This window comes from Cryptomeria japonica, chromosome 8, assembly GCF_030272615.1.
Source record: "Cryptomeria japonica chromosome 8, Sugi_1.0, whole genome shotgun sequence".
Lineage (NCBI taxonomy): Eukaryota > Viridiplantae > Streptophyta > Pinopsida > Cupressales > Cupressaceae > Cryptomeria > Cryptomeria japonica.
The window spans coordinates 578,506,804-578,520,830 of record NC_081412.1 but is presented as its reverse complement, the minus strand read 5'-3'; the positions used below and the strand labels follow the sequence as shown (position 1 = coordinate 578,520,830).

Here is a 14,027-nt window from a genome sequence, read left to right as displayed (position 1 = left end):
TTGATTGAAACTTGCAAGATTACAACATTTTCTTGTCTTTTCAAGATTCATGCGAGAAAAAGACTTTGAATGTTGAGGAGAGGACTTCATTAAGTAGATGATATCATCGTCCAAGGAAGAGATTGCAAAGATAAAACAAAGAATACATACACACAGGAACACAATGGCTGTGTCAAGATAACCCAAAGAACTAATATGAAAAATCGAAAGAGAAATAGCCAAAATTTGGCTAAATTTGGAAAAAACCCTGCTAGGGGTGAAAATGCGCCCTAGATCAAGGAATTTAGTTTTGATGAATTTTGGCTACGTCTGGAAGCAAGTATTGTCTATTTTAAAAAATTTATCCTTCAGACTCAGAGAAAAATTCAATAATCTGGGGCACAATGAAATTTGAGCTAAGTGTTGAAAAGGAAATCTTTCAAGGAAGCTACTAGTGAAATTTGAGCATTTTTTGAGAACTTACTATTTTTATTAAGTTTCACTATGGCCCGGATTGGCCTAATTTTGAGTTTAAACAAACTTACTATTTTTAGTAAGTTTCACTATGTCTCGGTTTGTCCTAATTTTGTGTTTGGGAGAACTTACAATTTTTAGTAAGCCTATTTTTGGAAGGTCTACCCTTAGCAACTAGTGAAACACTAATTGCAGAATGATCTTGAGCATCCAGTTCTAAATCCGAAAAGGTAGAAGGGCAAGAAAGTGATCAAATTTTGACTAAATCTGGAAATCCTCCTCGAAAGGACAAAGCATGAAGAGATCTATTCTTGGCCGCAATTCCCAAGAGGTGGAAGAATTTTCCAAAAATCCTTGTCTAGGGAGTTTTCCAAAAATCCAAAAATCCTTCTTTGAGGAATTTTCCAAAAATTCTTTTCTAAGGAATTTTCCAAAAATCCTTCTCTGAGGTATTTTCAAAAAAATCCAAAAATCCTTCTCTGAGTACAAAATGTGCCAAGCATGCCAAGAGTCTTAGAAAATGTGAAAAATGGCTAAGTATTGGAGATTTCCTACTCTAGACTCCAAAGGTGCCCAAGTCTTGGAAATGGCAAAAATTTGACTAAGTATGGGAAAACTCCTTCTTCCCCCTCCAAGTGTGCCCAAGCATTCCTAAAGGCATGGAAACTGAAATTTGACTTAGTGTTGGAGAATTCCTACTATCCCTCTATATGCTCCCAAGAATTCCTTCTCCAAGCCTCAAGTGCGCCTAGCTTCATGAAGTCATGGAATGAACGAAATTTGGCTAAGTATGAAAAATTTCCTCCTATCCTTCTAGGATGCACTCAAGTACTCAAGAGATGGAAATTTGGCTAAGGCATTGAAAATTCCTTTGACTTGTCTCATATGCACCCAATGAGGAGAAATGACATGAGGCATGGAATTTAATGCTTAAAGTAATGTCTTTGATATGGCATTTCGCAAGTCAAAGGACGAAAAGGGGGCATTGAAAATACCTTCCACTTGTCTCATATGCACCCAAGGTGGAGAAATGATATCCAAGTTCAAAAAGAAATCCAATATCAGGAAGTTCATGAAGGAAGAATTCTAGTTCCAAACGTCGAGGAGGACATTCAAACTCCAAACATTTAGGCTTCAAGGCAATCTAGTTCTAGACCCCAAGGATCCAAAGTTCAATTGCAAGTGAGAAGAAGAATTTACAACTATCTTGAATTTCCTCTGAAAGTCCAAGATCCCAGTTAGGAAAGAACATGGAGAAAGAATTCCAATTCCAAACGTTCAAGACATTCGAAGTTCCTAAGATCCAGTTCAAGTATGAAAGACTTCAAGAATGACAGAATCGTCGACAAGGAAAGATATTCCAAGAAGGTGAATTCTCAAACCCAAGTACGTGGAAATAAGGAAATGATCAAGGATAATTTCAGAAGAGTTGATCAAAGTTAGAACCTTGGTCCAGATGATGCAATTTGGGAATATACTCAATCACAATCAGTCAAAACGGAATATTCCTCGTGATGAGTCACCAGGTCCACATGGTACCCAGCATGCTACGATGGCACCCCATCACCTCCGACCAATCAAATGTCTCTAAACCGCCATGACCCAATTCATTGCATTTGTCACGAGAGAGAGGGATAGTAGGCAAGCTATTCAAAGTGATGGGCTATTATATGCTTAGTGGGTGTGCTATTCTATGTGATGGGATATTAAATGTTCAGTGGGCGTGATGCCTCATTAATTGTCAGCACACTATTCTATTTTTTGTCAAACCCCAATTAGTGTTTGAATAGTGTAATCTTGGCCCTTGATTTCAACTCAATCTTGGTCGTTCATTTGTGAGAGGATCTCTATAAAAGGCCTTGCCTTCTCATTTGTAATTCATTAGATAGTTAGCTCATTAGAAGTAGAGAGCTCTTGCTCCTTAGAGTAGTAGAGTAGGAGAAGGAGAAGACATTGTTGCATATGACTTGGAGAAATAAAACTTAACTACATTGAAGTTATGGTGGAGTCTTGTCTATTTTAACTTGTTGCATTGGGTTCCTTCTATTTCTCACATTGTTAGAAGTACATTATTGTTAATGGAAAATGTGACAATGTTTGATGAATTTCAATGGTTCATCCTTTTTGCACTTTAGATGATTTCTATGAGCCTTTCTTATATGGATGCTTAACTTAGATCATTGAATGTACATTGTTTGTTATGATGGTGTTCGTTATGATATGAAAATTCTTTGTGTAACCCTTGCAAGATTGCACCGGTCCCGTGGAGTTGTTCCTGAGCTTGGTGAAGCAAAACTTGGTTTATGTGGAATTCATCCATTGGAGCACTATCCATTGATATTATTGTCCTTAGGAGTAAAATAGATTCTCTAACCCTTTCCCATTTAATTTCAGTTTATTTCAGTTGTGTCTGTTCGAAGAAGAAGCATCACAAGATTGCAATATCTGATGAAGAAGTTCCAGCCAACATTGTAGAAGTGAAGAACGATTCAAAAGTAAGTTCCTTTGTGTTACCAGCATATCACAACAAACATTGAGCTTATCCAATGTCAGGACTTGAAAGAGAAGAACATTGGAGACACTTGTATGATCTTTCGCAATCTTAGCATACACGAGATTTTGCTCAAGAAAGGATAAGATACCTTGGCATTTTATTTTGTGTTGGTGTGGTCATAAAACACCCATCAACATCTCCAACTTGAACAAAAAAGAAAGATCAGATCTTTACAAGTATTTGGGGACAATGAATTAGTTGTTAATCATATCAGAGCTCAAAGCATAACAAATAACAACTTACTCAAATCATACAAACACAGGATCTAAGATTTGATTGAAGGATTTGAGGCCTTCAACACCTAAGGCAATCCTAGGAGTCAAAATAGACATGTTGATAGGCTTGCAACAGTCAGTGCTTAGTTTGGCATACCAATGCATGTTGCAAACAAAAAGGAACAATACATCAAGCTTGTTGTGAGTCCTATCGTCCCAAAAAACCAAGCGAATTGGCAAGCATATTGTCAATTTCTTGCAAAATGAAGCAGAATTTCCTACCAAAAATCAGTCTATGGTACAAGACCAATGTGGAGATCAGATCATACAGCTCACCTCCAACAAGTTGCCTAAAGGTCCAGTTACCTTGGAGGGCATTTTAGAATCAAATAATAAACTGAAGAAGAAGATGAACATGGCTGCAAAGAAAGGTGATTATAAGCTAGTTGTTGTTACCGAGGGTAGGTCACTAAATTTGGGAAAGGTTTGTTCCTTAACCAAGCAAGAAGCCTTTGTTAAGCTTTGTCAAAGATATGATAACATAGTTGCTTGGACCTATGAAGATTTGAAGGGTTTTGACCCTAGCTTAGCCAAGCATACCATAGAACTAGACCCAGATGTGAATACAACTAGACAAAAGAAAAGGCCAATAAAGCCCAAAATTGAGCCACTAATGAAGGAGTTGACCAAACTCATAGAAGCCAATATCATCTTCCCTATTAAACACTTCTCTTGGGTGGCCAACCTAGTCCTTGTAAAAATGAAGAAGTAATGTCCCCTATTTATACACTGTCAATTCCCAAGAGCAACATTTATGTTACTACCTTCTATCACTATTAATTGAGCATAACTAACTGATTCTTTGTAATATAACATACGATACCATTAAAACCATGCCTAAACCCAAACCAATCTGATCCCATTCCCAGAAGAGTGCTTGGCTGCCTAGGGCGCTTGACACCACCTCCTTAATGTAGCCCAGATTACTGGAACTCAATCCATTCACCTTTGGGGCCTGCAGCCCAAATTTCAAGAGGAGTCCTTTCACCCTTGGGGCTTTCTATTGAAGTGGTTTTACTCTGCCCTTCCCTAGCAGCACCCATCTCCCTTGGGGAATAGAAAATACAGAACTGATTATGGTTTAGGACAGTTTTAAAGACATTTTGTTTATGTTTCAGGAGTTATCAATTGTTTATTTCTCTTGTTATCTATTTATTTATGAACCTCTGATTTGTAGAACTAATTAACTCTTATTTGATGTATTAAATTAATCGGTAGTCATATTCTTTGATGAATTTATTTATTTATATTTGATGCATTTAGTATCACTGTAAATCTGGTTAAATACTGTCTACTTATAATCTTCAAAAATGGAGTACTAATTATTCTGTGTATATATTCATATAATTGCTCTCTCTCTCTCTCTCTCTCTCTCTCTCTCTCTCTCTCTCCTATATATATATAAATTAATTAATTAAAATTATATTATCAATTATCAATTATTAATACCACTGCTGACTTAAAATATTAGTTATTAGTATATTTGTGACTGTAAAGGCAGACAGATCTGACATGCGTCAGATCTGGTCTGCCATTATATATAAAATTAAACATGACTCATACGTATTGCAGTCTATATTAATATCACTATTAAATTCTGCATATAGAAATTATCAGGCTTCATATATTAGGCATACATATTAAGAACGTCCCCTATGCATACTGTCGAGAACAAGGATGTTACTGCCTGTAACTTCATAACAGTTCTAATCCGATCAGATCGATGGTGATTACCAGTGATGCAACCTGATGTTCTTTTATGAACACAAACTATATATCATAATTTCGAATCCATTCGTTGGTTGCAAATAATATATATTCCATTTGATGGTTGCAGATAATATATATATATTCCATTCTCCTTGCATCTCCTTTTGGATTAATATTCTTCTTCTTCTTTTATATCCTTATTATTCCTTGGGAAGGGACGATCCTTTGTGAGGAGACATGCCTCTCCTTTAATTGCTAATTAATCATTTATTTGTTTCTCTTGATCTGTAATGTCCCCATTTTGAAGCAAGATTTAATAATAAATACTAATAATAAAATTAAAATATAAAAGAATAAAAATTAAAATAAAATAATTATAATTTAGTTAAGTTTAATGAATAGTTAAAAGGCATGAAATGAAAAGTTGTGACTCCCTCAAACATGAGATATAAAACGGAAAAGAGAACCTCATTTGAGAGGAAAAACATGGGGGATGGAAATGCAGATCTGTTTGTGAAAGTTTGTATCCCTTCAAAGGGCAGAATTAATGAAGAGTTGCACTCCTTCAAAGGGTGCTAATGGTGAAAGAGTGTATCTCTTGCCAAAGGGCATACATGACGAAGAGGTGTGACCTCTCCCTCATATTGGGGGATATAAAAGGGAAGAGGGATCAAATGGAATGGGGAATGGAATGAACTGAATATGATAGAGGACGGGAAGGAGAGCAAACTGGAGAGGAAGTTGTCTGCTGTGGACGAAAGGTAAAGAATAGGTAATTACTTATATTAAATAATATAAGTATATTAGTTAATATGTAATGTTCATTGATATTAGTTAATGTGTAATACTCATTAATATTAGTTAATGGGTACTGTGCAATGTTCATTAATATGTGATATTAATTGTAGTCTAGTGAATGTATATATATTCATTAATGTATAGTATTCACTGGTCATTAAACATAGGTAAAGGATATAATCATGTAAATTCTTGTATATCATGTTAATTGTTGTATACACAAATTTACACACTAGGAAGGATTATGTAATACAAAGGTATTTAATGAAATGTAATGCATATGTTAAAGATGGTAAAGCACATTGATATATATAAGTTAAAGAATACATTAGGAATCCATGTTAACACAAAGGGATAGATTATGAACTGAAAACTGATATGCATATGTATGGCTTGGTTGATTAACACTCAACCAAGAAGAGACGGATCTGGTCGATTCCCTTTGAGGACTTGGATGATGGAGGCATCACCCAAGGCAAGGAATAGACAAGGGTCTTCCTTGGATGGCTTGGGTGTAAGAGGTTACACCCAAGTCAGGACTCGACGGATCTGGCCGATCCCCTCTGAGGACTTGGATGATGGAGGCATCACCCAAGGCAAGGAGTAGACAAGGGTCTTCCTTGGATGTCTTGGGTGTAGACAGGATACGAACTCATCTTCGTTTTCCTAGAGGGCTTGGGACCAAGGGGTACCAAGAAGGCGAGCTCCACAACCGCCTAAGGACATACTTTCATATGGCATTCGTATCCTTTTTTATTAGATGAAAATTATGATTATGTTAATTAAGTATTAAAGTTAGATTGCAATTTGGATTACTTATATATATATATGTTTGTTGTGTTCTAATAATCTGTTTTGCAGGTTAATGATCTCTAACTAGTAGGGACATTACATGATCGCACCCCTCCATACCAAATTGTTCATTATAGTTTGTTTTGTTATTATTTAATTGCTAATCTATCCCTTCTTGATCGCTGATTATGCTGACCTGAAGAGTCTTCAAACCAACTCGACCTTAACTGCACTACAGCCATCATCTACAGACCACCACAACCTAAAAGTGTCCTTTCACGTGGCTGGCAGAGAGACAATCTCATAATTATGATATGTTAACACTTCAAACTTTACGTCATATAACAGAATAGACAGCTTACTCTCCACTTGAGCCTGGTCTCATTGAGTATGGGTACGATAGGTTTCAAATTAAAATTATGAAGTCTTACCGATAAGACAATTTTTTGAGAAACAATAATACTCAACCTTATTGGGAGAGGTACGTACAAATATGTTATTATTTGTTTTCTTCTTGTTTAACAGTGATCAAGAAACTGTTCCATATCAGGGCGTGACAAAAATCGTTTAGTCTCATAACAGAGATGATTTTCTGATCAAAGGTGTCTCTTTATTTATTTATGTTTTCTTTCATGCTTAAAGACAGGTAAGAAGTGGTTGATAGGAAGGGTCATGACAGAAGAATAGGGAAATTAGAGTTAGTGTAGACTTTAGGGATCTCAATAGACCCTCCCTTAAGAATTATTATCCCCTTCCCTCCATGGAACAAATTCTCCAATGGCTGAGTAGCTCAGAAATATTTTCATTCTTGCATAGGTATTCAGGGTACAATGAGATTTTGGTCCAAGAGTCAGACCAATATAAGACTACATTACTACTAAGTGCGGTATCTATGCTTATTGTAAGATGCCTTTTGGTCTAACCAATGCCGGTGCCACCTTTCAAAGGGCAATGGACATGGCTTTCAAGGGTGTATTAGCAAAATTTGTGCTTATATACCTTGATGAAATAACCATTTATTCAAAGCATGCAAGTGATCATTTTGATCACCTTGAGCGGTATTCATGAAAAGCAGGAAATATGGTGTGTCCTTGAACCCAAGCAAATGTGTATTTGCTACTAATCAAGGAAGACTATTGGGACACATCATATCTAAGGATGGCTTAGCCATTGATCCAAAGCGAGTGGAGGTCATTCTTTCTCTTCTTACTCCCCAGTCACAAAAAAGGACTGCAGAGTTTCCTTGGTAGGATCAACTTTGTGAGGAGGTTCATTCCCAACAACACCACCCCTATCATATTCTCCCCCTCCACAGTCCACTCTTCCCAGCACCCCTCAGCCCACTCCCCCTACACCCTGTCCCCAAGAAATCCAGGATGCCAGTCAATTCTCAGGGGTGCATCCCCATCAAACACTAATTTCAACAATGAAGACACCAAGTAAAACAAGGACAAACTGGACTCAGCACTGTAATTCTACCTGTAAAATCATTTAAGCTTTGTGACCTATTTTCTGTTTTATTTGGCTGCTTTGAGAAATTACAGTATCTAGGATTTTTTCCTGAAAATTGGGAAAAAAGCTGTTTTAATGCATATTCTAGCAATTATATTCAAGTAATAGATTAATAAGTTTTGGTTTATATTTTAATTCTGTCAGTGGAAGCCATGCGCTGCAAATGATAAACCACTAGACTCTGTTTGGTAAATGTATTGAAATGAAGCTGGGTAGTACTGCACCCCTACATAATTAAACTATTCCCTCAAAAGCAAAAAATAAATTAGCAGAAATCTAAAGTTTCTTGCAAAATAAACTTATGATGAAATTTCAGAACTGGTAAGCTCCAAGCCTTTTACAAACTTATACTTACATTTAGAGCAGACATAGCAACCCTGTAAACATCAGGTGGCAAGCCTGCCTTATAGTAATAGACATCTGCAGGAGCATTTGAATCTCCTTCCTGTGTAATCCATAAAAAATGATTACAAGTTAAATAATTAAGAAGCAGAAAGTGAAACAAACATTGGAAATACCATTGCTGCCGAGTAAGAGTTCAAAAAATAGAGAACAATAGCCTCCCTTAAAAATAAAAAATGGCTTTCACAAGTGAAGCAAGATTAAGAGAAACTTCCAGCCATAAGTGAAACAAGCAGTTTCTATATCTACTTTGCTAGTGTTGGGCTATGTGAACAGTTAACTATATTTTGTTTGGTTCTAATGGCAGTTTCCTGATTATCCTAATCTTCAAAAGAAAAAGATAAAATTAAATTTGACAACCAAACACCAAAAAATAAAAATTATGATTGCCAAATTACCCTTGCAGGGTACCCTTAAACTTAGACACCGTAACTGGAGGGTATCACTTTCATCAAATTCACTCAAGATGTGCACCTCGCCTCATCTAATGTAGTACACCACACACCCAGAATTGGTTGTGGTAGTTTACATGAATCAAATTCAAATTTTGTACATTTTATCATCTAACATGTATCCTAGTGGTTTGTACAAGAGCCTCCACAATGAAAGCCCCAATAAGTTACCACTTGATCTCGTCTACAACAATCAAACATAACATTGCATATACATATAGTTTCAGATAATAAATAAAACAAAATAATTTCTTATATTAACTGAATAATTAATAGCACAGACATTTCCTCATTAAAAATTCACAATATATTTTCCATTAATGTTCCATCTTTTTGTTCAACAGAATGGATAGGTTTATCTGTACCAATACACATTTATAATCAGTATCGATAACAAAACCAGCTTTTGACGAATTCTTTATTAATTGAGAAATTTAAAAACAATGGAAGAAAAATATGAAACCACTAGTAATAAAGAAGAATATTGAGTTTTCACTTATTCCGTTGACAATCTCCTTGTGATTTGAATATTATATTGTCCAATACATCTCTCTTTCAATGAGCTAAGAGGAGTTTGATTTTCCTTAGAGTTACAATGTTAGAAGAGTATTTAGGATACCTAAATGTTATCATAGAGACTTTCAATTTCTTGTTCACAGATCTATGCCCAAGTGACTAATACATATGGACTGTCAATACATCGGCAATATGGCTACAGTAGTTCAAATTCAGATTGAACTGATATTGTCTTCACCCATATATTTATACACATGTCAATTAAAGATATCTAAGAAAAGATTATTGGTTAATGACCTGTTTTCTATGAAATCAATTAAAGGGTTTCTATCAATAGCAAATCAAATAGTTCCCAATTATTTGGAGCTTGCAGAGACAAGCTATCAACTTCGGCAGAAAGATCTTTGCATTCAAACAAACTTCATAACCATAGGATCTATGCCTACTACCATATCTACAATTCCTCCAATCACAACTTTCTTATTGAACTATTTTTTCCTAGAGGGCAAACCATATCCATTAACTACAATGTAATGGTACCAAGTCAAACTCGTTTGAACAGAATTAACAAAGCCAGGTTTTTTTTACTCAAAAGACATCTTTAACTCGACTGACCATGACACATTTACAATGACCACAACTTATTTTCAAAGTTGCATGGACACGGATATGATGCAGATACAAATCCGGTATCAGATACGGATATAACCATTTATGGATAAAGCATTCACAAATAACACGTACAGATATATATAACACAATTTTCTAAGTTATTAGACAAGATTTCATTACTATAGAAGCAATATGGACAAATAATTGATATATATTCCAAATGTTTACGGTTAGATATAGTTTTATCATTAAAAAAAAGATTAAGATACATTAATAGTCTGATAAAATCACATTATTTGAATCCTTTAAATTCAAAACGATGCTTGATGTTTTAAATACAACTGTAGAAATAAAAGAAAATTATTTTTACAATTGTATTTAAAAAATGTTCCACTTTCTATAAGAAAAATTTTCTACTTTCATCATTTTAAGAGATATTTTTTATTTTTATAATTTTAGTTCTATTTTAAATTAGAAAATAAAATCAGATTAAATATTTTAAATCTTTTAAACTTTATTTTAAGTTGAAACATATCATTATATTAAATACGTTTTTAAAAATATATTTATATATCAATATTCTAATTTTAATAATTTATTTTAAAATTATTAAAAATAAAAGATTTATATTCAAATATTTTTTTTTTAAAATAACTTTAGCTTCAAAAATATTCTATATACTATAATGAAATAAAAAATTTAAATTAATTAATAAAAAACAAAAATAATTATATTTAAATAACAACTTTAAAAATAAAATATTCAATACGATCATACGTTTTAAAGTGAACTTCAAAAATATGTCTTTTCAAATAGTTATATTATCATTTAAAATAAAATTGAAATTATAAAAATTAAAGAGGTTATCAGCTTGAAATAAAAACATCCAAAAACATTTACCTTCGGCACACTCAAAATAAAATGCAAAAAGTTTTAATAAAAGGAAAACAAAATTCCAAAAAATCTTACGCCAAACACAAAATAAAATTCAAAAATTCAAAAAAGTTTTAATGCATTTTTTAACAACGTGAATGGTTTTGCAAGTTTTTTCAAAGGAAATGCAGGGAAAGTGAAAAATTCAAAAGCACACAGCGCAGGACAAAAATACTGAAACATCACGACAGGCCCAAAAACAACTTGAGTGGTATAATAAATAAATAACAGTGGATGACATTGTGCTAGTAACAAGAAAAAATCCATGAAAAGCTGTGAATTCTGTACAAACGAATTCCGGCTAGGATTCTTATAGATTTTTAAACTAAAAAAATCAGTTTTAGCTCGCTAAATTTAATTTTACAGCAGTTAAAATTCAGGCCCTGAGTAGGATTTTGTTAGGTTTGGCAGAGAGAGAGAGAGAGAGAGAGAGAGAGGGGTATCCCGAAATGCAATGAGAGTTAGGCTTCAGTATGCCCGTAATGTCGATCCAAAAGTATGAATGTTCCGGCAGAGGGTCAAGCCTTCAGGAAATCAGAGAAACTGCCAGGCATCCACACTAGAATGCTTAAGAGGCAATGTTGAGAGGTGTATTGAGGCCAGATTTAGTTTCATCCAGCAAGCGTATAAATTGCTAAAAAATGGCGCCTTTCCTTCGCCTTCTAGGCCCAAAATAAACCCTGCGATAGATGAAAACAAAGCCGAAGAAATAAATGTTCAAGTTGCTAAAATCACCTTGGAAGATACCGATGAAAATCCTAAAATTGCAAGGCAAGATGAAAATTAAAGCAAAATAGTAGAAGCCCGAACTAAATACCGAAAAGGGTCACGAAGTCTAAGTTGGAACGAACAAAAAAAAGTTTGTGGCATTTTAAATCAAAACACTTTTTGTTGTATCGCCTTCCAAAGCCCAAACTAAATACCAAACAAGGCTTCTCACAAAGTTAAAACCAAAACAAAGTAATAAAGTTCGAGCTTAAACAGAAACGCATAAAATAAACTTAGGCATTAAAGTGAAAGGGAGGTCTTGCATTCCCCGAAGAATATACCGAAAAACACACCTAAGATGTTGAGACAAAGTTAAAGGGGGTCAAAAATAACAAAATGGAGCTCGTATGTTTTAAAAACCATGAGCCTTGTATTCGCCGATAAAAAGGCCAATAGAAATACCCAGGGCGCTAACAAAGTAATAAAAGGTCACGATTTAGAAGTTCAATGCATAAAATCAAATCCTTGTGTCTTTTAAAACCAAAATGCTTCAATATGTGTTGATGATAATATCAAACGATAATACCAAAATTCCCCAAAACGACAACGAAGTGCTAAAAGGGAATCGATCAAAATGAAGTTCGGATGTTTCAAAAGCAAATCGCCCTCGCGATCACCTTAAGATAGCCCGAAAAATACACTAAAAAGTATCTTCCCAAACGCCTTCCTAGACTTGAGATTAAAGTCAAGACAAATAAATAAAGTTTGGATGTCTTAAAACGAAAGTTGCTTCATAAGTCTTGACATCGCCGAAAGGAGCCCTAAAAGAAATCCAACGCAATGAAAAAGTAATGGAGTTCAGACTTCTGGTGTAGAACGAAGGCTAGAACCGTAAAAGCAAAGCTCCATATAATATCCACGCCAAGATAGAGATAGTGCCAAATCATCTCAGTTCGCAGAGGGAGGTCTCCAACTCAGAGCAAACACAAATCTGCACAAAGGGAAAATACTGGCATTTTGTTGAAGGGCAAGGACTTGGGAGAAGCGCAAGTTCCATTGCATCAAAATCGCACCAGTGATTGTGGGTATTTTGGGTTCAAGGGGGACAGCGTAAAGAGGAGCCAATCGCATCTCTAAAACGTTGAAAAGAAAGGGCATCCCAATCATCAAAACTACTCCATCCAAACTTCATTCTTTTTGTTGAAACTAAGTAGCTTCGGTAAGATAAATGATTGAATGAGAGACTTCATTTATCTCTCATTCAATCATCTACCTTATAGATGTCACTACAAGCTAATGGTAGACTTCATGATTGAATGAATAAACTTGTTATAATCATCCTTATATGCATTTCACATTCGATTGCACAGTTCGATACTTGAACATCATTATCATATATACTCGATCATGCTATGACCATATTTCATATGCTATGGTTGAAATAGAACAGATCGGATAACTATAGCTATTGTATTAATCTCATACCGATTTATTATCGGTTGTTAATATTAAATGATACATGACTTGACCCGATTTGTTATCGGTTGTCAATATTATATAGCATTTGTATTGACCCGATAGTTATCGATAAAGCGTTTTATTCAAACGATGCCTATGAAACTGATCAAGACATGTCTTGATCGGGCATGTCAAGAGACATGTCCAGTCAAGGCATGCCTTGATCGATAGGCATTACATATAAGTATATGCCTTGTGAAATGTTGTAGGATCATCGAAATTAATTAATGTAATCTACAGCAACCTGCAAATAAGAAGCAATAGTTAATAAAACAGTAAAAGAATATCTGAACTTCTACAACTTCGATTTGAACATAAATTTGAATAACATTTACATGGTATCAGAGGCAGGTTGATCGAACCTAAGGCATTCAAATTTGAGAAGTTCAAATCAAAGATATAAACATCACATTTTCCATGGCTAATGCTATCAGATTTGAGGACAGACTTGAAGGAGGCGATAATTTTTCAGCATGGAAATTCAAAATTAAGATGATTCTAAAAGAGAATAAAGTTGAATCATTTGTAAGAGTTGAATCTAAAGAACCAGAGAATGAACCTGACAAATCAACATGGATTGAAAGAAATGAAAAAGCCATGAAGATCATAGTCGATGGAGTGAGAAATCACATTATGCCAATAATAACAAAGCATGAGACTGCCTACCATATGTTCAAAGCACTCGAAAGTGCATTCGAGATAAACAACGCAAGTAGAACCCTGGCTCTAAAAAGGGAAATAAATCATATAAGTATGAACAAAGGAGAGTCAATCAATGCATACTTTATGCGG

At 34.7% G+C, this 14,027-nt stretch overlaps 1 protein-coding gene across 1 annotated transcript in view; it reads right to left on the bottom strand.

The window, feature by feature from the left end:
• Positions 1 to 14,027, bottom strand: part of LOC131034409 (actin-related protein 9) — a 217,233-nt gene that overhangs the window by 82,576 nt on the left and 120,630 nt on the right. The window contains exon 13 of the mRNA XM_057965876.2: positions 8,450 to 8,539. Within this exon, the coding sequence (XP_057821859.2) occupies positions 8,450 to 8,539 (90 nt within the window). The remainder of the gene's footprint in view (positions 1 to 8,449; positions 8,540 to 14,027) is intronic.